The following is a 22,628-nucleotide window of genomic DNA, read 5'->3' as shown; positions in this document are numbered from 1 at the left end:
TAATATACAAAAAAAAATACTTTCATTTGCTATCTTGAAAAATATGTACTTTCTTGCATTTTTTAAGTTAGTTATTGGTATTTACATCATTTTTTTGTGGGGTTTATAAGTCCTGAAAATTTTTTTTGTCTAATTTAATACAAAATTGTCAATAGAAATCAAATCATGAGATTTGGAATAAAAACAACAACATGGAATTCAATAATCAACAATTTTAGATTGGGTTTTATTTAAATTATATCAAATTTATGTATACTATAAATGCTGTGGCACTTATTCCCTGAGCACAATTCTTATGAGAGCAGCCTGACCCTCAGTCCACCTCAGCACTGGTGAACTGCTGTTTATTTACATTCAGGTTACTTATTATCTCAAATCTCATCACTTGTTTACCTTGTTACCCCTGATGTTAAAGTACATGCAAAATCTATTTTGTATGACCCTGCCTACAAAACAAGGAGTTTCAGAGCCACACATATTTACATATCTGGGCCTGAAATCTGATGGGCCTGTCTTGCACATTTGTTGTGTTTATGTTTTCAGACTGTAATTGCTTCATCAGCGCTATTGCGCTCTGGCTCTCTTGCTCTCTCTCTCTCTAATGCAGTGTGTTATTTGTTAAGACAGTATATTTATAGATAACTTGAAGCTGTTGTAAAAGCTGTAAAAGTCTACATCAAAACTGATTCTATGAAGCGCACATGGAGGAGTAGCATTGTTTAAAAATGCCACTTGCTACTCGTACAACACTTTTGACAAGACATGACACTGCAGAAGCATGTCTACTAGAAAGTAAAAAGGGCTTTAATTAAAACTGACTTCATTATCATCATCATCTTATAGCACCTGTCACATTTATAATCTGCATCTCTGTCTGGGTATTAGCTAAAATGAAATAACAATGAACATGAATAATACATTTTTTGTCATTTATTAATCTTTGTTAATGCCAATATTGTTATGTAAGTCCATGGTGCAGCATAAACTATAGTTTACTATTACACATTTTTAAAATTGTAAAAAATATATTGTTAAATGATGAAAAAAGACATGAAAGATTAATAAATGTTGTGGAAGTGTGAGCTCTATTTTTTATATACTTTATATGAGATAATGATTTTGCCAGAATGCTCTCTGCACACATTATACATTCATCAAATACTTTTGCATTGGACTTAACAAGTGTTAAATGGTTAGACAATACTGGGTTGTTTCACTTTGGTGTTAAAGGCTAAATGGCATAAGCCATGTTGGCCAGCCTTTAGTTGTCGTGTCGCTGGGAAAGATATGGCATGTAATGTGAATGCATTATAGTGTAGTAGTTTTTGACCTAGATCAAACCTGTGTCAAGCACAGCACAATAGCCTGCATTTTCAATGATTTAGGTCATTGATCATAGCACTGGGCGCCAGGCTAGCAGGCAGCAGCAGTACCCATCTCCAACCAGAAACCTTACACTGGAAATGTGATGCCTATTATTCTACCCATGCTACATTGTGCTGTGGGAGAACAGAAGGTTTCAGGTCCCACAGTTGTTTGGGTTAATCTAGTGTTTAAGCTTGTGGTTTTGACTGCAGTGCTGACATGGCTACATGTGTGCAGTCAGTTGCCAAGACACCTGTTTGTGCACAAGCTTCATTCTTTATTATTTTGGATTTTTATTGTTTTTTCTGACTCTTTCAGGATTACTAATAGTGTTGTGTTATACAAGTTTTTTTTTTAGACTATTTCTTATTTTTTTCCACATTAAATTACATGACAGTTTAAATGTTTAAAAAAATCTGTAAAAGGTGATGGGATACAAAAGACTTCATCAGTATATAAGATATGCACATCAATGAGTGACAGTTCACCCAAAGTTTTCTAGCTAGCTTATATTACTGTGCATGGTCTTAAGAATTTTCCATGCTTGTGTCACCTGTAACCACAAAACCGCATCAGTGTATTTGCAGCATTAGCCAAAACTACACCGTATGGGTCAAAGTTTGTGATCTTATGGCAAAAATTATTAGGGTATTATAGGTGCATTGTGTAACTTTTAGAAGGATCTCTTGACAGAAATGCAACATAATATACATAAAGTTAGGCATTGGCCGGTATGAGATTCTGATGGTACGATGACCTTTGCTAAAAACATCAGGGTATTACGCTTGCAGCTCTGAAATGTTATTTTTAAATGTCTGTGTAAAAAACAAAAACTTTTTTCACAGAACAATATATTTTATTTTTAAGAAACATCTAGAAAATTTTGTATCAGTAAACATGTCAGGCTAAATAATGAAAATAAATCATTTAATTATTCCTTATTAAATGAAATGCAGTCACTTATAAAAAGCCTAAACCTGCAGCTCAACAATAATAAGAATGTATATAACTTATGTTAAACTAATAAAACAAAAAAATAAAAAATGCAGTCATTATACCTGCAGCTCAACAATGTTTTTGGAAACACATTCCTTTCAATCCAAGTTGTAATGCAGGAATGTGAGCATGTTCACCTTTCCTGGATTAAGTTTAGAACGGTGAGGTACGAGGATTTGTCCACTTGAACTGAACACCCTCTGAGAGGGCACACTGGTTGCTGGAATGCAGAGAAATTTTCTCTTGAACATGATGCTTCCATCATTTTAGTGGGTCTGCTTCAGAGGATATAGGAGGCTGAGACAAATACAATTTAACCTCAACTGTCACTCTTTCTTTTAAGGGGACATCTTCTCTTTCTTTGTCCATTTCTTGTTTTGCTGATGTAATTTTTTTGAGCAAACAAGACAGCGATTTATCTTTCTTCTTTGTAGCAGCAGAAGGGACAGTGCAAGTGGTGGTGGAGGTGCTACTTCCTGGCTCCTAATCTGTAGTGGAGGCAGGTAATTCTTTGGGTGGCAGTGATGTCATTTCTTCCTTTAGTTTCACAGCTTAAGTAAACCTGATGATCTCATCCTGGTTTTGAGAAAAGTTGCCCTTGAAACGAGGATCAATGAAGAAAGCAATGTCGATCATCTTACTGACTTTCTCAGAGGAGTAACGGTGTTGCAGATCATCCATCATTACCTTTTTCATTTGTTTTGTTAGTGCATCTTCCTCTTTTTCTTCCAGTATGCCAGTGATGTGCTCCATAACAGGCTTCAAAGATGACAAGGTGGTCTTTGTTTCAGAACCCAGCATATTTGTGAAGTCATTAAGAGGCCTCAGAAGTTGGCAGACCGTCTCCAAAGTGTGCACATCATTGTCTTTTGGCATTAGATGCCATGAGGTTCTGTCTGCTGCAAGCACTGCATAACAAGACTGCTGCTGTTCAAGAAAAATCTCTCAATCATTTTGATAGTGGACCCCCATCTCGTCACTACATTATGAATGAGTGATTTTTCAGGAATGTTCAGGAGTGCCTGATTCTTCTTTAATTCTCTCTTTCTTCTCCAGCTACGAAAGAATGCCCTGTACAAGATGCCTGCATGCTCGTACAGCTGAGTCAACTCTTTAAATTTTGAGCACTTTGGCTATAGCTAGATTTAGGTTACAGGTATGGCCAAAACAGCCAAGCCAAGCACAGGGTAACCCTTGAAATGCTTTTCTCAAATTGCTCGCATTGTCTGTTGTGATGCTAGACAAATGGTCCCTTCTGTGTCCATTCCACTCCTGCAGTATGTTTTTAAAGAATTCCAAAATGTTGTCAGCTGTGTGGTCCTCTGGAAAAAACAGCTTCAAGGCAATAGGACTTCAATTCCCAATCTGGAGAGAGGAAATTAATGGTGAAGCTGATGTCCATACATCAGTAGTTGCAGAAAACCCACGCCCCTTCTGACACTTGTTTCTGAACACTCTGTGGTCATTAAAAATCCCAGGATGTCCTTCAAAAAGAGTAGGGGTGTGCCCCGGCATCTTGTCCAAAACTTATCAGTTGGCCTACTAATCATCTCATACTAATTGGCTATATCACTCTGCCTCCTCTCCAATAATAAGCTGGTGTGTGGTGGGCGTTCTGGCGCAATATGGCTGCTGTTACGGGGTCCACGACCTTCAAGTCCAAAAAAAGTGCGTCCATCCTTCACAAAATAAATCCAAACGGCTCCAGGATGATAAACAAAGGTTTTCTGAGGGTAATCCGTGCGGTGTTGTTGTAGAAATATTCATATTTAAAACTTTATAAACTAAAATAACTACCTTCCGGTAGCGGCGCCATCTTAGTCGCGTCCGCATTCAGGTTGAGAGCTTACGCAGCCTACGGAGGCTACTCTGCTGCTGCTCTGTGCCCCCGCCCTCCGAATTTGTCATACGTCACTAAGAAAAGTGCGTACACTACGCTAATACTCTCTCCTGAATACAGAGGAGTCTAAGATGGCGGCGCTACAGGAAGGTAGTTATTTTCGTTAATAAAGTTTTAAATATGGATATTTCTACAACAACACAGCGCGGATGAATCACACATGGTAATGTTACTGATGTCATATGTCGGTCTGCGTAGCTCGACACGACGTCAAACACGCATCTCAGACCCAGTCTTTACTACCACATGCGCTTGTAATACTAACCAGACATCCAAATGCCGCCATATCCACAATAAATAAATAAATAAACCCACATGATCATTGTTTTCGTGATCGATCATTGATGCCACGTTCGAGTACTTGAGCAATCGAGTACTCGTGCCCATCCCTAGACAGCATCTTATCTAGTTGGTGGAATTGCAACGATTTTGAGTCCCAAGAGAACCATTGTTCTCTACTGGGATTTTGCCAGATTCAAATGTTAAAGTCAGACTGCTACAACAGCAACACCCTCTAAATGCCAACTCCGTTATATGTTCATTAAATACTTTATCTTAAAATCTGCTTAATCCCGGCCTCAGCTCATTCAGAAATACTCTTGCTTTGTTGGTACAATTTATTAATGGCTAGGGATGCAACGATTAACCGTGTGTCCCATTTAAAATGCCTGTCTGAAACCGAATCTGAATCGCAAGGCTCATGCACAGCTTGTGCGTGTACTACGGCATTTGGTCAGTAGGAAGTCCTTATCAATCTAAAATCATTATGAGTTATGAGGTGTGTGGTGAGCGTTCTGGCGCAATATGGCTGCCGTCGCATCATCCAGGTGGATGCTGCACATTGGTGGTGGTTGAGGAGATTCCCCCTTTCATATGTAAAACGCTTTGAGTACTGAGAAAAGCGCTATATAAATGTAAGGAATTATTATTATGAGTCGTAGTCGTTTATAACGTGCATTTAAAAAAGTAACACTCGTTAAACAAAATCATTCAAAATATACATCCCTATTAATAGCCTGATAAAAAAATGCTAATTTACAAGAAAACATGTCAAATGTACTTGGAGGGTTTTGAATTTGAGCTCTTCATATGTCAGTTTGGAGCTCATCTGTATTGAAAAATATTTCAATCTTTTATCTTAATAGGCAATTTAAGATCCCTGAATTCTGTTACTGTTTTCATATTTTTTTATTGTTTAATTTTCTTGTTTGTTTTAGTTTTCAGCACCTGAATGAAAAGCTTACAGGGTATCATCTCCGGCAGTTAAATTGCTAATGAAAGGGCTTAATCAGCCTAATTATAGGCTGGGTGTGTCTTATACCATCTAGTAGTTTATAAAATATAGATTTCCAAGTGTTATAAACTTTGCATAAGAAGTAAATTTTATAGAAATTAATACTTCAGAACCAGTATCTGTGAGCGTTTGACAGGTTTTTACACACTAGACATCTGCAAAAAACAGGAAGAAAATGGAATGTATGTGGAAAGGATTGGCAACACAAACTGACTTTTTATACCTGTGAGTTCATTGTGCAAAAAGCTCAAAACTCACACTCTTCTAAAGCTTATATGTTTATTGTGCTTTGTAGTGTTTTTTTAGCTCAGCTGTTTTGTAGGGAACTAGATTTTGTAACCATATTGACGAGCAGCCGAGCACTCGCTGCAGGCCACACTAAGCCTTCATTGGCTGCTATACGCTTGTTACTATATCGGGTGGGGGAAGGGCAGCGCATTTGACTATCACACACTGACCCGCACTGTCAAGATCACCAACTCCTATATCAGCACTCATGCTGTGTCTAAAAAAGTTTGAGTGTACCAGTAACCTACTGAAAGTCTTTCTTTTGGATAAATTACTTTTATAATAGAAGTGTGTTTGTGTGAGACAGTTATTAAACTTCTAGAGGAAATTTTGTTTCTACCAAATGCCATGTGAATGCTGCATGATTACAGAAACATGAGAAGCTACTAATATATTTTATTATACCAAATTAAATTAACCCAATGGTGTTGGTAACCAATGGTTGATTTTCTTCAGTATGATGGTCATAGTAGTTTATACATTGAAAAGCTCTTTGAATTGAATTTATATGTTTATAGTACTGTAGTTCATACTAATCTGAGACCAGTCCTTTATGGAGATTAACTTGATTATATTTTGTTTTAAAAAATATGTTAAAGTCATCTGAACTGACTTAGTTAGAAGATGAAAATAACAGATTCAGTCCCCAACTCAACTGATGAATCCTGTTTTCTCCTGGGGGGGGGTGGACTCCTGGGGGGTGGTGATAGCGCAGTGGATAAGACACTCGCCTTTGGTGTAAGAGACCCGGGTTCGAATCCACTGTGACACACCATTGTGTCCCTGAGCAAGACACATAACCCCTAGTTGCTCCAGAGGCGTGTGACCTCTGACATATATAGCAATTTTAAGTTGCTTTGGATAAAAGCGTCAGCTAAATGAATAAGTAAGTATTTGATGCTGTTTGATAGGGTTTGGGTATCAGTACAGATGCCCAAAGTGAGTAACCAGAATTTTAATTCAATGTGATTCTTGAATTTGTTGAATTTGTAGTGAGTAACATCTACAGGAAAAAAGTGGTAGTAATATTATTTCACATTGTAATAATTTACATAACTTGGACCAGTTGAAAAAAAAAAACAGGAAAAACATTCCGTCTGTGGCTTATGAGAATTTATATTTAATCAACCAATTTTAAAAAATCAATCCAGAAATGTTTTTTGTGCAGCTCTACTGTATGAAAAGCAAACTTTTTGTGTGCATTCAGCAACAGTGCAGCACCGCTCCGCAATGTTATATTGAGTAATATTCAGGATTTCATGTAAGATTAAAAAGGCCCAGCTTCAAACATTCGTTGAAAACCTTTAACATCTTTTTTTGTGCTGCAGGTGTTGCAGTGAAGGTCAAGGTCAAGGTCAAGGTCGAGCTGATGATGAGGATAACATGGACACCACTGATGTCACATCAACTCCAGACATGGGTGAGAATTAGTTGGTTTTACAGTCTAATCTTGACTTAATAGTGAATAAACTGCAGCTAATCTTGAGCTTCATAAAACATTGATTATTTATCTTGATGTTACTGTAATCTGTTACATTTTGTACAGGAAAACAAGACCTGTTAGTTTCCATAATGTATTGAATCTCACTGAGTATTTTGTTACTACTTCTACTTTATACCTTTAATGCTTTAAATGTAACTTGGCCCTACAGTTTAGCTTTTAAAGTGGGTCAGAGAGCAGATGAAAAACTTGGAAGGTTTGGTACAATGTCATTTGCTTTTTATGCCAGCACACTGCTTACCTCTCATCTGAATTTTTCATTATTTTACTCTGGCCAACCAGACATGACCCGTAGGACATGCATTGTAGCCTTGCTACAGTGGTTCATAAACATTCTTGATTGGTCTGGTAACCACCTAAGCAGTTTTGTCTCTTACTTGTCCCAGTAATACATGAATACTACTGTAAATTAGGGCCCTATAATTTCCGCGATCACGGAATTGCGGACGGAATCACGGAATTGGCAAATTAACACGGAATCTAGTGTTAACGCGGAATTTCACGAAATTTTACATTTTTTGAATAAAATTCTGTTTTTGTGTGGGAGAAGAACGTATGTCTGGAGGAAATGCGGACCGGTAAGTAAATCTGGGCGAAACACCCCCTCCCGTCGTTTCAGACCCCTCCAAAACACTGAAACCATGGCGAAGCGGCTCTCCACGACTCTGCTTTCGTCAGCGAAAATTTTTTTTAATTCGACGCTAGGCACTTAGTTCCGAGCAGTTCCCACATGACTTTTATGTGACCGGAGAACTGTTAATTTGTAAGTTTTGTCAACATTCCGTTCACTGTGAGTACAAAGATACATGCACTCTCTTATCCACATCTGTCTCACTGCACCCATCCAGTGTTTCCCACAGATCTGAAATTTACTTGTGGTGGTAGCTGGTGAAAAGGGCAATCATTATTATCCACCGACAAAAAATGGTCTACTATACATGTAACAAAGAACTAATAATGTGTGACACAACACAATACTTTGATTTATAAAACATTCATATTAATTTCACATTATAGTTCATTAATCTAACCACCCCAAACTTTTTTTGCCATAAACAAAGCTGACACTGTTTGTCAAAGCACCACGAAAACACTTTATGTTTTTGCACTGATATATGAAGCAATTTGATGACCCCTTTTATCAAACTCAATTATATACAATACTATGTATACCAGTGGTTCTTAACGTTATTCCTGGAGGCCCACTGCCCTGCACATTTTGTATGTCTCTTTTGTCTGACAGACTCAGTTCAGTTCATGGAGATCTCTTCTAATGAGCTGATGATTTGAATCAGGTGTGTTAAATAAGGGAGACATACAAAATGTGCAGGGCATTGGGCCTCCAGGAATAACGTTAAGAACCACTGATGTATACTATAGCCTATATAGACAGTGCAGGTCTATAGATTATAAATGTGACTGATGTTATAATGTTAATAACTTCTATAAGATAGGCACTTTTACTGCTTCTGCTTTCTATTTCTCTTTTGCCGATTAAAAAAAGCTTAATCCACTAATTATTTCAGATTTAAAAGTCTACTTGCTGTCCCGATGACAGACTTTACATTACAGCTTTGCGTTTTTTATATCCTGAGTCAGCTAGAGCTTTGCTCATTCAGTATTAGCACTGCTTTTTGCTACAATCTCTGTGCAAACTGTTTAGATTTTAGTAAAGATATTGTCTATTAATAGTAAGATTATTAAAAAATGGGATAAAGAAAATGAAGCGGCGCGTGGTCGTGACAAAAGCCAGTTGCTATCGCCATAGAAACCGGAGGCACGCTAAAACAGCACTCGAGCTTTAGCGCGGTAGCGCTCACGGCCGTTCTCCGATCGACTCGGGTTTTACACACAATATTAATCAGACTTGGCACCCGAAGTAATGAACTAGGACCGACCCAGACCCATCTGACCATTTAAAATATAAACCCGGAACCGTACGGGTCCCGCGTCCTCAGTGAAGAAAGACCTCTAATGGTAAAACTCTGCTCAAGTTCAGAAACATGAAAGGATACAATGTGACACTGAGGTTGCTTCGCGTCGCGCCCAATTCATTGAGAAACAGAGAGCATGTGAACGGACACTCAACCGGAGAGACACAACGTGCTTGCACGCAAAATGAAGCCAACTTAGATGCTATAAACACATATGCACATAAGCATATGCGACCATTTTGGTCGCAGTGTGTTCCCTGGCTGCTCCGTATGTGCTGCTGCAGTTGATCCAGTTTGCCGCGCTGGATCATGAGTTTATGACGCGTGCATCATCTTCACGGTCACCCGACCCCCACCTCTCTCTCGCGCTCTCTCTTTCGCGCTCTCTCTTTCGCGCTCTCTCTCTCTCTCTCTCTCTCTCTCTCTAAAACACGGGTCATCCAGTCAAGTTCAGAATACGGAAATTCGTAAAGTGATTTTTTTTTACCTGGGCGGGTCGCAATTTACCTGGGCGCAGCGCCCAAGTAGAGCCTATGTATGGGAAACACTGTTGTATGATATACTGTATAAAGACATAACTTACTAAAAGCATTGATTTTGGTCACCCTTACATTAAAGTAAATGAAAGTTGTGACTTGTGTCTCCTATGAACAGACGTGCTGGAGCCAGAAACAGATGATGATTTCCTCGAGTCACTGGATCTCAGCCCTAGAGACGAGAGGGCTTTGTCCGCGCTATTCCAGCGATCTGTGTCAGAAGACTCTGCTGGCTCATCTGCCTCTACCACAATAAACGCCAAAATTAGGTAAGTGTCGGGAACACACACACATATTAAATCTATACTTGAAAGGTGTCCTTGTAAATGTTGAACTACATGCTTTAATTGATAAATTAAGAGTTGAGAGAAAGAGTTGAGAGAGATCTCACAGAAAAAGTTGACCAGAATGTTTAGACAGAAAATCCAGTAGGGAAAGGGTGTATTTGTACATCTTAACATAAGCACATTTATATCTGCAGTGCCTCTGCCAGCAATAAAGATGTTTACAGCTAGTGAATTTTATGTAATAAGTAGGGCTGGGCGGTATGACGGTATATACCATTACCGTAAAATAAAATGTGAGCCGTAACAGATTTTTCTATTCTGTGTATTCCGCATAATGTATTAAGTGGGCGTGGCTAACTCAGCGCTAGGGTTGTAACGGTACGAGATGTTCACGGTATGATGATCGTCTCAAACCATATCACGGTATATGGTATTGAACCATAATTTTATAATCATCAACTATAATGACCCTTAAATGAATAAAAACAGATATGATTTTTGGTTAACAATTTGGTTTATTATATTCAACTTAAAAAAGACAAAATAAAGCTGCATCTTCCATTTGAACAAAATAAAGAGTAAGTTATTTCTCTTTAGATATGGCCTATGTATAATCATCTTAAAATTGAGTTGTCATAAATCACTTAAAAAGCATTAGTGTTTGGAGACAACGAGGGCAGAGAGAGAGAGAGACAGAGAGGTTACCAGCATTACCATGTAAACAAAGCAGACATGTGTGCTTATAAACAGCGCTTTATCAGGCATTATACTGAGATTAATAAAAAAGAAAATGCCATCAAGACTTTTCTCAAGACAGTTCCCTTCAGAGGCACATTTATATAACAGCTTTGTGTCTGAAAACAGATCGGCCAAAAATTAAACACAAATCTGGTTCCGATTTATGGCCGATTTTTATGACTGGGTTGCGGGATTCCCTCTGCATCACAGAAATAATACTGCTTTATCTGCACAGAGGGATGTGTTCGCGAATATGGTAGCACATGTTCGACATATTTCTTCGTTTTGCAGCCATTGCTTTCGCTTTTCGGATACACAAAGTATTCCTATACTACAGATTTTAACCTTTTTTTCCGGCGGGGGTTAAAGGTTAGAATTTGAAGTCTCTGGCTCTGACATTTTCTTTGCTGTACATAAACGAGTGGAGTGCTACGGAAGAGGATTAGGGCCACTGGTGAAACATTTTTTTGAATTCTGACTTTAATCTCAGAATTCTGACTTTAATCTCAGAATTCTGACTTTAATCTCAGAATTCTGACTTTAATCTCAGAATTCTGACTTTAATCTCAGAATTTGAATTCTGACTTTATTCTCAGAATTCTGACTTTAAACTCAGAATTCTGACTTTTTTCTCAGAATTCTGACTTTAATCTCAGAATTCTGACTTTATTCTCAGAATTCTGACTTTAAACTCAGAATTCTGACTTTATTCTCAGAATTCTGACTTTAAACTCAGAATTCTGACTTTAACCTCTCGCCGCGCACTAGCTCGCGGACGGAAGGACGTCAGTTTTTTTTTTATGCTGCTAACAATATATATATAGCCTACTGTGTACAAACAAGAATAATAATAACACTACTATACATCGTTTAAAAGGTCTAAGGGTTTAGCATCAGTGTATGGTGTCCGTTTTGAGATTAAATTGCTCTAGTATCATAAATATAGTATTTTATTACAGAAGTCCAGATAACAACATGCATAATATAAACTGACTCCTTACCTTTGTGCTGGTATAAGGAACGCGAATCGAATCCAGTCTGTTTCAGATGTGTGAATAACCCATAAAAACTCTCCAACAAAGTACATCCAATGACCACTGTTGTCCACAAATGCGTATAATTTGTGAAATATGGATATATTTTCCATTGTTTACATCAGATTTCAGATGCACGTCTTGTAATAGATTATAATATACAATCTGAGGACTATTTACATCGTAACACTTGTATATGAGAGCACACTCGCGTTCAAAACCAGCGCTCAAACTTGATTGTACAAGTAGGCGGGAGTATAATACATAATATCCAAACAGCGCTGTCTAATATCGTGACGTCATCTGACTCGCGCGTTCCTCCAATGACTTCATGGAAAATATTGATAGACAGAACGTGTAGCCAATTAGAACACGAATTCAACGATCTTTGTGTGAAGCTTTATTTCCTGTTGTGGATACGGCATTTTATACGCTTATATAAGGATAAACAATAAAAAGAACGAACGTGTATGCATGTAAACAAAAGACTTTTATTTTGTGGCTGACTTGGCACTTAGAAAAGGCACTAGTCTTACAAAAACTCTTGCAAGAACCTCATTTTTGGGTCTATTGACTTCAAACGTGAAATATAACTTCTTTAGACTTGTGGCTTTGGCCTCATTGCATTTCTAGGTTTCACACATATATTTATCATTAAGATTTTTAGTGTTAAAAAAGATGTTATGCAAAAAAAAAATATTACAATGTACTTCAGCCTCTCTAACTTTTTTTTTATTATCTTAAAATAATTTTGAAACATGGAAAACGAAGCTCAAAGTGTCTTCTATCTAATGATACCACAGTTATGCTTATACTATAAATGGTTTAGTAAAAACAGCCCTTTTAGTGAAAGTAGGTATTTTCATGGTTTCGGGCCAGAATGGGGGTGCTTTTCAAGGTTAAACTCAAAATTTGAATTCTGACTTTATTCTCAGAATTCTGACTTTATTCTCAGAATTCTGACTTTATTCTCAGAATTCTGAGATTAAAGTCAGAATTCTGAGATTAAAGTCAGAATTCTGAGATTAAAGTCAGAATTCTGAGATTAAAGTCAGAATTCTGAGATTAAAGTCAGAATTCTGAGATTAAAGTCAGAATTCTGAGATTAAAGTCAGAATTCTGAGTTTAAAGTCAGAATTCTGAGATTAAAGTCAGACTTCTGAGAATAAAGTCAGAATTCAAATATTTTTTTCACCAGTGGCCCTAATCCTCTTCCGTACAGTGCAGGTGATATCTGCTTTATTATATTTTTTTCCTAAACGGGAATTAGCAAACGTTTACTGTATGATAATTGTATATGTTGATATCATGGTGTACCGCCATACTGGTATACTGTTACAACCCTACTCTACACTCCTGCATGTTAGACTGAGTGTAAAGAGAAAAGTTAAAAATAAAAAAATCCACTCATAACAAATGAATGAGTAATTTCTGTAAATGTATAGTAACCGTCAGTGAATCCACTGCGGGTCTCTCTTTCTCTCTCTCTTTGTGCAGAGGTCTCTCAAGGTGTACACAAGGAGCTGCGCCACCAAATAATCACTTAAGCACTTAAGCAAATAAGCACTTCTCATACATAATGCAAATTGTTGTAAATTTTCTGAATTTTAGGCAAACTCTGACAAAACCTGCATTTTATATTAGTGAAGTGTGCACAGCTTCAGCTTCAATGTAGTTTAACGCACCATGTACTCTACAAATATTTTTTTATCAGAAAGATGATGAGAAAGAGATGCAATGGTTAATAGAAAGTAAAGCGCAACAAGACCTCCTTAACTCTATCCCTGCCATTGACAAGTTATCATGTCAATTAAGAGAAAACGCTTCCCTGCCAATGACGAGTTTTTATGGCAATCCATATTTTTGCTATTATTCACTAGGTGGCGCTCTTATCCAACTTATAAAACACTAAAGCATTCACTGTAGCCAAAAACAGTAAAAAACTCTCATGTATGTTTTGATCATCGTTCTAAATCTGATCTCTTATTAATTTATTTTTTTAAGAAACCTACCCATATTTGAGAGGTAATAAAGAGAACAAATGAAGATAGGATAAAACTTTTTGTTTTGTTTGAAAAGAAAGGGTCTGTTCTTTCATTTGATACATTGTATGTTCACACATTTAAAGAGGAACAATTTCTGGAAGGCATTAAACTTAAGTTAAAAATCATAAATAATACTGCCGCTGGCTGCCATTTTTTTTAAAAAGGTGGCGGGAAAAGAGTTTTAACAGACTCCATGGTCACTACTTAAAGGGGCTCTAACTGTTACTGACACCAGTGGCCGTTATAGAAACTGCAGCCAGTCTCATGCTCGTTCTCGGTGGGCACACTCGTACGAGCACGACCACAACAACCAGAGTTGCCGTAGCAACCACAGACAGCTCATTGAGATTCACCAGCATGTTTACAAATGTAAGAAAAGTTACAGTACTGTAAGGTTATTGTTTGACAGACCATATTATAGTAAAATGTTGCAGTGCTACTTTATATTTTCAACAGAAGTCTACTTCTAAAAGTTTTGTAACAGGACACTGTAAAACACACTCCCGACACTCACAATCTTAATGCACTCGTGCTCTGAATAAAGATAATTCATATAAGAAAGTAACTTTTGAAACGGTCCTGTTCTACATGCTATCGTTAGCATTACACCACAAAGCAAATGCTATCGTTAGCATTACACCACAAAAACAATAACATAATATATTACAGATGCCCTGTAACTATGTCTTACCTTTGCAGTAAAAAGGAAACCTGCTCAAGGTCTGTTTTCATACCCAGCGCTGACCGGAGCTCCCTCCAAGAATCAAATGCCAATCCGATGTTTAATCTTGTCTTTTCTCCGACGCCGGTCATGCTCTATTTTGGCTGCACTAGATAAGGATTTTTTTTAAACTTACGAGGAGTTTCCGTGAGTGTCTGGATTGTGCTAGAAGTTGGTCGCTTCTTTCCGTCTACAGAGTCCATTTGAAACATGCTAGCGATTGCCGCTGTTTACTAATGACTGCCGTACGCATCTATATGGAACGCCCAGGTAGACGAGCACGCGCATGACGTCACATTTTGAATTTCGCACCAATTCTGACCCGACTCCTCCACACACAAAAGAGCCTACAGGCTGATAGAGACAACCGTGGAGGACACTCAAGGTGTCATTCTTTCTATTACATTATGGTTGGCTCATAAATATACAAATGAAAACTCTATCTTAAAGATTTTTTTAAGTAATAACTTACATCTAGCCCCTTTAATGGCACCTGTCATTATTTATAATCTCCATACATACATATATATATATATATATATATATATATATATATATATATATATATATACACACACATATATACAACCCCAAAACAGAAAAAGTTGGGACACTGTAGAAATTGTGAGTAAAAAAGGAATGGAATAATTTACAAATCTCATAAACTTATATTTTATTCACAATAGAATATAGATAACAAATCAAATGTTGAAAGTGATACATTTTGAAATGTCATGCCAAATATTGGCTCATTTTGGATTTCATGAGAGCTACACATTCCAAAAAAAGTTGGGACAGGTAGCAATAAGAGGCCAGAAAAGTTAAATGTACATATAAAGGAACAGCTGGAGGAGGACCAATGTTTAGGAATGGGAATGTTGTCCCATTCTTGTCTAATACAGACTTCTAGTTGCTCAACTGTCTTAGGTCTTCTTTGTCGCATCTTCCTCTTTATGATGCGCCAAATGTTTTCTGTGGGTGACAGATCTGGACTGCAGGCTGGACATTTCAGTAGTCAGATCCTTCTTCTACGCAGTATTGACATTATAATTGATGCAGTATGTGGTCTGGCATTGTCATGTTGGAAAATGCAAGGTCTTCCATGAAAGAGACGACGTCTGAATGGGATCATATGGATCTAGAACTTGTATAAACCTTTCAGCATTGATGGTGCCTTTCCAGATGTGTAAGCTGCCCATGCCACACGCACTCATGCAACCCCAAACCATCAGAGATTCAGGCTTCTGAAATGAGCGCTAATAACAACTTGGGATGTCCTTGTCCTCTTTAGTCCGGGTGAAATGGTGTCCCAGTTTTCCAAAAAGAACTTCAAATTTTGATTCGTTGGACCACAGAACAGTTTTTCACTTTGCCACAGTCCATTTTAAATGATCCATGCCCAGAGAAAATGCCTGCGCCTCTTGATCATGTTTAGATATGGCTGCTTTTTTGACCTACAAAGTTTTAGCTGGCAACAGCGAATGACACGGTGGATTGTGTTCACTGAAAATGTTTTCTGGAAGTAAACATGGAGCCCATGTTATGATTTCCATCACAGTAGCATTCCTGTATGTGATGCAGTGCCGTCTAAGGGCCCGAAGATCACAGGTATCCAGTATGGTTTTCCAGCCTTGACCCTTACGCACAGAGATTGCTCCAGATTCTCTGAATCTTTGGATGATATTATGCACTGTAGATGATGATAACTTCAATCTCTTTGCAATTTTTCTCTGAGAAACTCAGAAAACTATTTTTTGCTGCAGCATTGGGGGAATTGGCGATTCTCTGCCCATCTTGACTTTTGAGAAACACTGCCACTCTGAGAGGCTCTTTTTATACCCAATCATGTTGCCAATTGACCTAATAAGTTGCAAATTGGTCCTTCAACTGTTCCTTATATGTACATTTAAATTTTCTGGCCTCTTATTGCTACCTGTCCCAACTTTTTTTGGAATGTGTAGCTCTCATGATATCCAAAATGAGCCAATATTTGGCATGACATTACAAAATATCTTACTTTCAACATTTGATATGTTATCTATATTCTACTGTGAATAAAATATAAGTTTATGAGATTTGTAAATTATTCCATTCATTTTTTACTCACAATTTCTACAGTGTCCCAACTTTTTCTGTTTTGGGGTTGTATATATATATATATATATACACATATATATATATATATATATATATATATATATATATATATATATATATATATATATATATATACTTATACAAAAATGTACTCCAGTAAAAGTAAAAGTATCAAATCTAATTATTTACTTGAGTAAGAGTAAAAAAGTATTAGATGAAAAAACTACTCAAGTAGTTACTTACTCGTTACTTCCGATCTGATAAAGTAGCGCAAAAGCACTGAATTTTAGACTACTTGGAGGGTTTTCAGAAACCTCTCCCTAAAAGTCTCATTGTTCTGCTTATATACAAGTAAAGCAGCCTATCTCAGTCCTGCAATGGGTACATTAAAATCACATAACGTGACAAAGATGTTTTCTGATGGTTAACTCTGTATTTATTTTCATGTTCACAACAAAAACTTGTGAGCGTCTGCCTTTTAAACATGCAAACAGTAAACAAAAAAATAACGTGTGTGTCTGTTTGTTATCATGTTTTTATATGAATAGGTTATTTTCATTGCCATTAAAGTGCAATTACTGAACATAAAAGGGGGTTAATAAAAATTATCATTTCAGAATTTCATATGGAACTTATATGTTTGTGCAAATCAACTCTACATGTATTATAATATATAATACATGTTTCTTTAAAATCAAACTTTATTCTTTTATTTTTATTCATTCATTCTTTAGGAAGGATTTAAATAAAATACAATCCCGTTTTTATTTGAATGTATTTTCTACACATTAGTGAGGTGTCTGGATTTGTTTATAAATGCAAGACGTCCTTACATTATGCTGTTCAGTTTGTTTAGTTGTGGGGAAATGATATGGAAATGTGCAGATGTGAACGTGCTGTTTGTATGGTTTAACTTACACTAGGTTTGGTCATCGCTTGCACAAGAGTGCATATGGCAAAAGAACTCGGACAGTGTGTGAAATGACCATTAATAGTGTTCAAATAGACATTACTGACACTTACTTCAGGTTGGATCTTGTCCTGTACTCTGAGATGTCAGCTCGTTCATTGAACAAAGCATGCATCGCATTATGAAACTATTCTTTTTGACCTCTTGGAGTAAAAACATAGACCGAACTTGAAGCCACGCATGATCTGCCTCCGATATCTCGCACAACGCACACGCGCCCTCAACTGCTTCTCCTATCATCTACGCGCGGTCGCGCGCGCTAAAGGGTAACGCAGCCTGTCTCGCGAAACTTTCGAACATGCCCTATAAAGTTTAAATAAATTATATATAATATATATATATATTCATTAATTATTACCATTTGAAAGTAGCGCAGTAACGCCACCAAATGTAGCGAAGTAAAAGTACAGTTTTTTCACTAGAAATGTACTTGAGTAAGAGTAAAAAGTACCCATCCTTAAATTTACTCTAAAAGTACTAGTTACCCAAAACATTTACTCAAGTAAATGTAATTCGTTACTACCCACCTCTGGTGGAAACAACATAGAAGTGTTTTTATATTTAACAATATGCAGCAACAACTTTCTGTCCAGTTCATGAGGTATTATTGGAAATATTCTGTTTAATGTTAAAGTTAATTCAATTGCCAAAATAGACTGCATTGAATACATTTAGAAATCAGATTGCTCATCTGAATGATGAAAGCAATGATAAAACTGCAAATTTGTAAAATTCTCAGTCCTATTGCTTATGGATGTCTTCTGGCTTAAATTCCAGAAACAACTTTGTATAAGCAAGCCATTTAGTGGTTAATGTTCTGGTGTTAAACGCTAAATAAGCTTTCAAAGCTTGCATCTCAGCCTGTCCAGTAAAGCAAACTGGCTTGGCTAATGGTGAGAGTTTCGGGCTACATTGTTGCCTGACGAAGTATTAGCAGTGTTCAGGAAACCTGTTTAAAAGCAGTCTTTATAGTTTTGATGAAATTAATAGTATTTTAATGTTCTACAAAAACCAACAAGAAAATAGTAGAAAAGTATTATTATTATTTAGCAAATTATTTTATTATTATTATTTTAGTTTCCCACACCCTACCCTGCAGCAAAAACTAAATGCTGTAGAAAACACTGACACACATGCTCGCAGACAAAATCAGAGTGAATGTGCTCTTTGAATCGCATTTGAGTCAAAGGAGAGCTGAAACCCTGCTGATGTCATTAGCTAAGGCAGGGCGAATGAGCACACTCTTTTAGATTCCCAATTAGAACCGATTGTGCTCTTGCTAATGTGCAATACCATTAGCAACATGTGAGAGGAGACTCCCCCATTCAGCTACAGTATTAAGACAGGCGCATCACTTCTCCCACTCACATGTCATGTGTCATACAACACACACCACAAAATATGTGAACTGACAATAGTGACATTTCAATTAGATTGCCCAACAATCGTGATGTTTATAAGCAAAATAATATTCCATACAAACTGTAAAGTATGCACACAAACTGTCAACAGCCAAAAGAAGACGACTGGTCTCAAATTGGACTACTAACAGGTAAGGAACAATTGACTCCTATCCGTTGAATTATTTAAAAATAATGCACAGCTGGGGTGGTAATGCGGCCATAGATCGAGACTGTGTGTGCATAATTTTTTTAATAATTCTACGGACCAGAGTCAATTATTCCGCTTATATCACAGTTACCACACCATAAGAGATTGTTCATGTGTTTTATTTTAAGACATTTGACAGGTTTTTGTAAATAAAATGCTGTTGTGAGTCAGACTAATTTCTTGCGCGTCTAATCTAAAGCCCAAGTTGCTAATTTCAAAACATTATTTTACAAAGAAAGAGAGAGAGAGAAACAGCAACCAATTGTGTTTGCAGTAGTGTAAAGTATAAAAAAACCCTCCCTTGAAACTCACCTTCCTTCATTTAGGCCCACATTTCACTTTTCATATACTTCTCAAACCCTGATGAAAAAACAAGCCTCTACCTAAATTTTTCTTTCGTTTCTTTCTTAAATTTTTCAATCATTTTTAGTCCTGATTTTAAGATGTAGATGCAGTTTACGCTCTCAGACATAATTTGTAATTTATTGTGGATGGGTTATAGCTTTATTTTACCGTTCTGTCTAATAGACACACAAATTTGAGTATGTAAAAGCAAATGCTTCAATAGTGCGCATTTCACAATTTAGCGCCAAGTGCTGTTTTCTCTGCATTGTTGTAAGGGGCACCATAATACGCAATAGTGAAAACTCTTTTTGATTTTCTCTTTTAGTTGAGACACTTTCATGGTCTAACCACTTTAAAAGAAGTCTTGTTGGGCAAGTTAAGATATGCAAACAGTTTAACTGTTTATACAGTAGCTTGCTACCTGAATAACACACATGGTTTAATGTATGTCAGACCTTTGAAGGGAACCTCCTTGAGTAATGAGATTTATTATCACTACAGTAATGCAAAAAGCATGAGAAGTAAAAAAACAACGGGGCTGTGAACTTCATTAGCCAAGTCTTTGTGTCTGTATGAGATACACAAACAGAATGTGTATCTGGTTTAGTAATTGAAAATCTACATCTAAATAGTCTTTTCCATTTTCTCTGGTCCTTTTAGGGAAAAACTTTGTGCCTTCTGCTACTGTGGAGAGAAGTGTCTCTTGGGTCAGGGTGAGCTGAAACTGTTTGGACCCACCCCTGGTTATGTGCCGCTTCACATCCGTAATCGGCGCGGCAGCTCTGAGAAGGACGATGATTATCATGATGAGGACGATGATTTTGATGACAATGACAACAACCAGAGCCTAGGACATCACAAGAGCGGCCTGAAAAAGTGAGTTGCCCTGTCAGTGCAGTGAGCAATGTTTGCTCTTCTAGTTTCTCAAAACAAAGTTTTAAATAAGTCATTAAAGTTGAAGTGAATTATTTTATTTTTTGTAATATTTTCTTAAATATATTTTTTTAAATATTAACTATAACTATTCCATTCATAGCTTATTTTATCAGAGTATACACTCTTGATCTGAAAGTGTTTTTAAAACTTTTTTGAGCATCTCGACCAGTATGACAAAGATACATTGGCTCAACCAACCAGTGGCAGACAAGGGAAGAATTTAAAAAAGAATTAAATGTTTTGTTATAGAGCATAAGCTTAAGGCCGTACAAAGCAACGAGATCCTGGCCTCTTAACTTTGTTCAAAAATTGCATAAAAATTTAATAAAACCAATGCATTCTGTTCTGTTTGTTGCATCTTTCTGTTTGAAGTCAATAATGCCCTGTGACTACCCTTAGGCCATGTTTTAAGTGTTGTGTGGTGAATTGTAGCTGTAATGGAAGTGGTTTGGTACAGCCCTGAAGTCGTTGTTTTTTACAGTGATGTCATTAGCTGTGTTCGGACCGCTTAGCTCTGTTACTAATTTAAGGGAAAGAGTACTGGGGTGCTTTTCAGAGCTGTTCATTAAATATTACCCAGTGCAATTTCATTCTGAAGTCAGCGTGAATGGCAGCATCATTCACGCAGTGATGGGCAATAAAGAAAACATCCACACAGCAGTTGGTCTCAAGCAATAAGCTTGTTTCCCTATTATACTGTCGCCACAGCGTCATGTAAAAGGTTATGATAGAAAGACGATATACACAGTACTGCAGGAGTGTCCAAACTCGGAACCCAAACTATGAAATACTTCAGGCAGTGCAAAAGCCCATGTAGAAGAACCATGGTTCCTCAAAGAACCTTACAGTCATTTTTTCTTCTAAACCAATCTTAACCAAACATATTACTTTTTGCTTGAGCTTCTGGGTTTGCACAGATCTTGTACTGTTTCATTGTGCAACTCTTATGTAGAAGGATTGTGTGCTTTCACCCAAATACTCTGGGAATAGTTAAAGAACTCAACGCATCAATTCAATTTGGGTCATTTAATTTTGTTCCAAAATGGCCTGATGATTGCTTACAAAATGAAAGGAGAATTCCACTGGCAGACTTTTTGCTTTATGTGACCTGTTGTTGTCAAAAGTTCCCATCCACAGACACCCTCTGGCTCATTGGATGAGTGCCTAACTTGTTCAGCTCCTCTGAGCCAATCTGGTGCCTGTCTGAGGTTTGATGATGTAATACTTTATGTGCAGTTGCTGGCAGCCTGCCAACAGGCTAGTTGATTGTTGTGTTGGAGACACCTGATTGGTTGGTCTGAGCTAGAGCTGTGCCAGTTATTGACAAGGGAATGAAAACAAGAGTGAATAAAGTCCACTGCATATCATTTAAGGTAGAGAGTAGAGACTGTTAAGGTGGACCAGATATGCAAGTCAAAATACAAAAAAGTTTAAAAAAATACCTTTTAAAGGAATAGTGTCTTTCCTGTAAAAGGATTAAACTAATACAGATTTAGTAACTAAATAAAATCTTTACAAAATGTGTAGATATCTCTGTGAAATGGAAATCTGGAATCTGACAAACTTCAGTGAGTTGTCATGTCCACATAAGGTAATATTGTATGGAAGGTTTTTTTGGTCTTTTTTAAATTAATTAATTAAATTATAAAATAATTAATTAAATTATAAAATAAAAAATGAAATCGCAAAATATGTCCCAAATTTGAAAATTAAATGCTAAAATAAAAATTAAAACATTATATTAAATTATTTCATTTTCATTTTTAATGTGATGAAGCATAATTCCGGCCAAATTAAAAAATAAAATTAAATTGATGATTTGACATTTCATTTTCAATATAATCTTGAGTCAAGACTGACAATATTAAAATAAAAAGTCAAGCTTGAAAAGGAATCTGTAAATACATTTTTAAAAGGGTTTTTATTCATACCCAAGCAATAATAGGGACAAAATTAAAATGTAAAGTTCAGTTTTAATTTTATGTTCTCTTTAAATTATTTGTTTTCATTTTCTTTTTCGTTTTCATTTT

General features: G+C 36.7%; 1 protein-coding gene across 15 annotated transcripts in view; it reads left to right on the top strand.

Moving 5' to 3' along the window:
* Positions 1-22,628, top strand: part of kmt2ca (lysine (K)-specific methyltransferase 2Ca) — a 297,061-nt gene that overhangs the window by 48,221 nt on the left and 226,212 nt on the right. For all 15 annotated transcript variants that reach the window (XM_065294625.2, XM_065294622.2, XM_065294623.2 and 12 more), the window contains 3 exons: positions 7,172-7,263; positions 9,933-10,083; positions 20,323-20,538. In XM_065294625.2, coding sequence (XP_065150697.2) covers positions 7,227-7,263; positions 9,933-10,083; positions 20,323-20,538 — 404 coding nt within the window. In that variant the 5' untranslated portion in view covers positions 7,172-7,226. The remainder of the gene's footprint in view (positions 1-7,171; positions 7,264-9,932; positions 10,084-20,322; positions 20,539-22,628) is intronic.

The sequence above is a fragment of the Paramisgurnus dabryanus genome, chromosome 22 (assembly GCF_030506205.2).
Source record: "Paramisgurnus dabryanus chromosome 22, PD_genome_1.1, whole genome shotgun sequence".
In the NCBI taxonomy this organism is placed as follows: domain Eukaryota; kingdom Metazoa; phylum Chordata; class Actinopteri; order Cypriniformes; family Cobitidae; genus Paramisgurnus; species Paramisgurnus dabryanus.
Note: the sequence above shows the minus strand (reverse complement) of the source record. Positions and strands in the feature narration are given on the sequence as shown.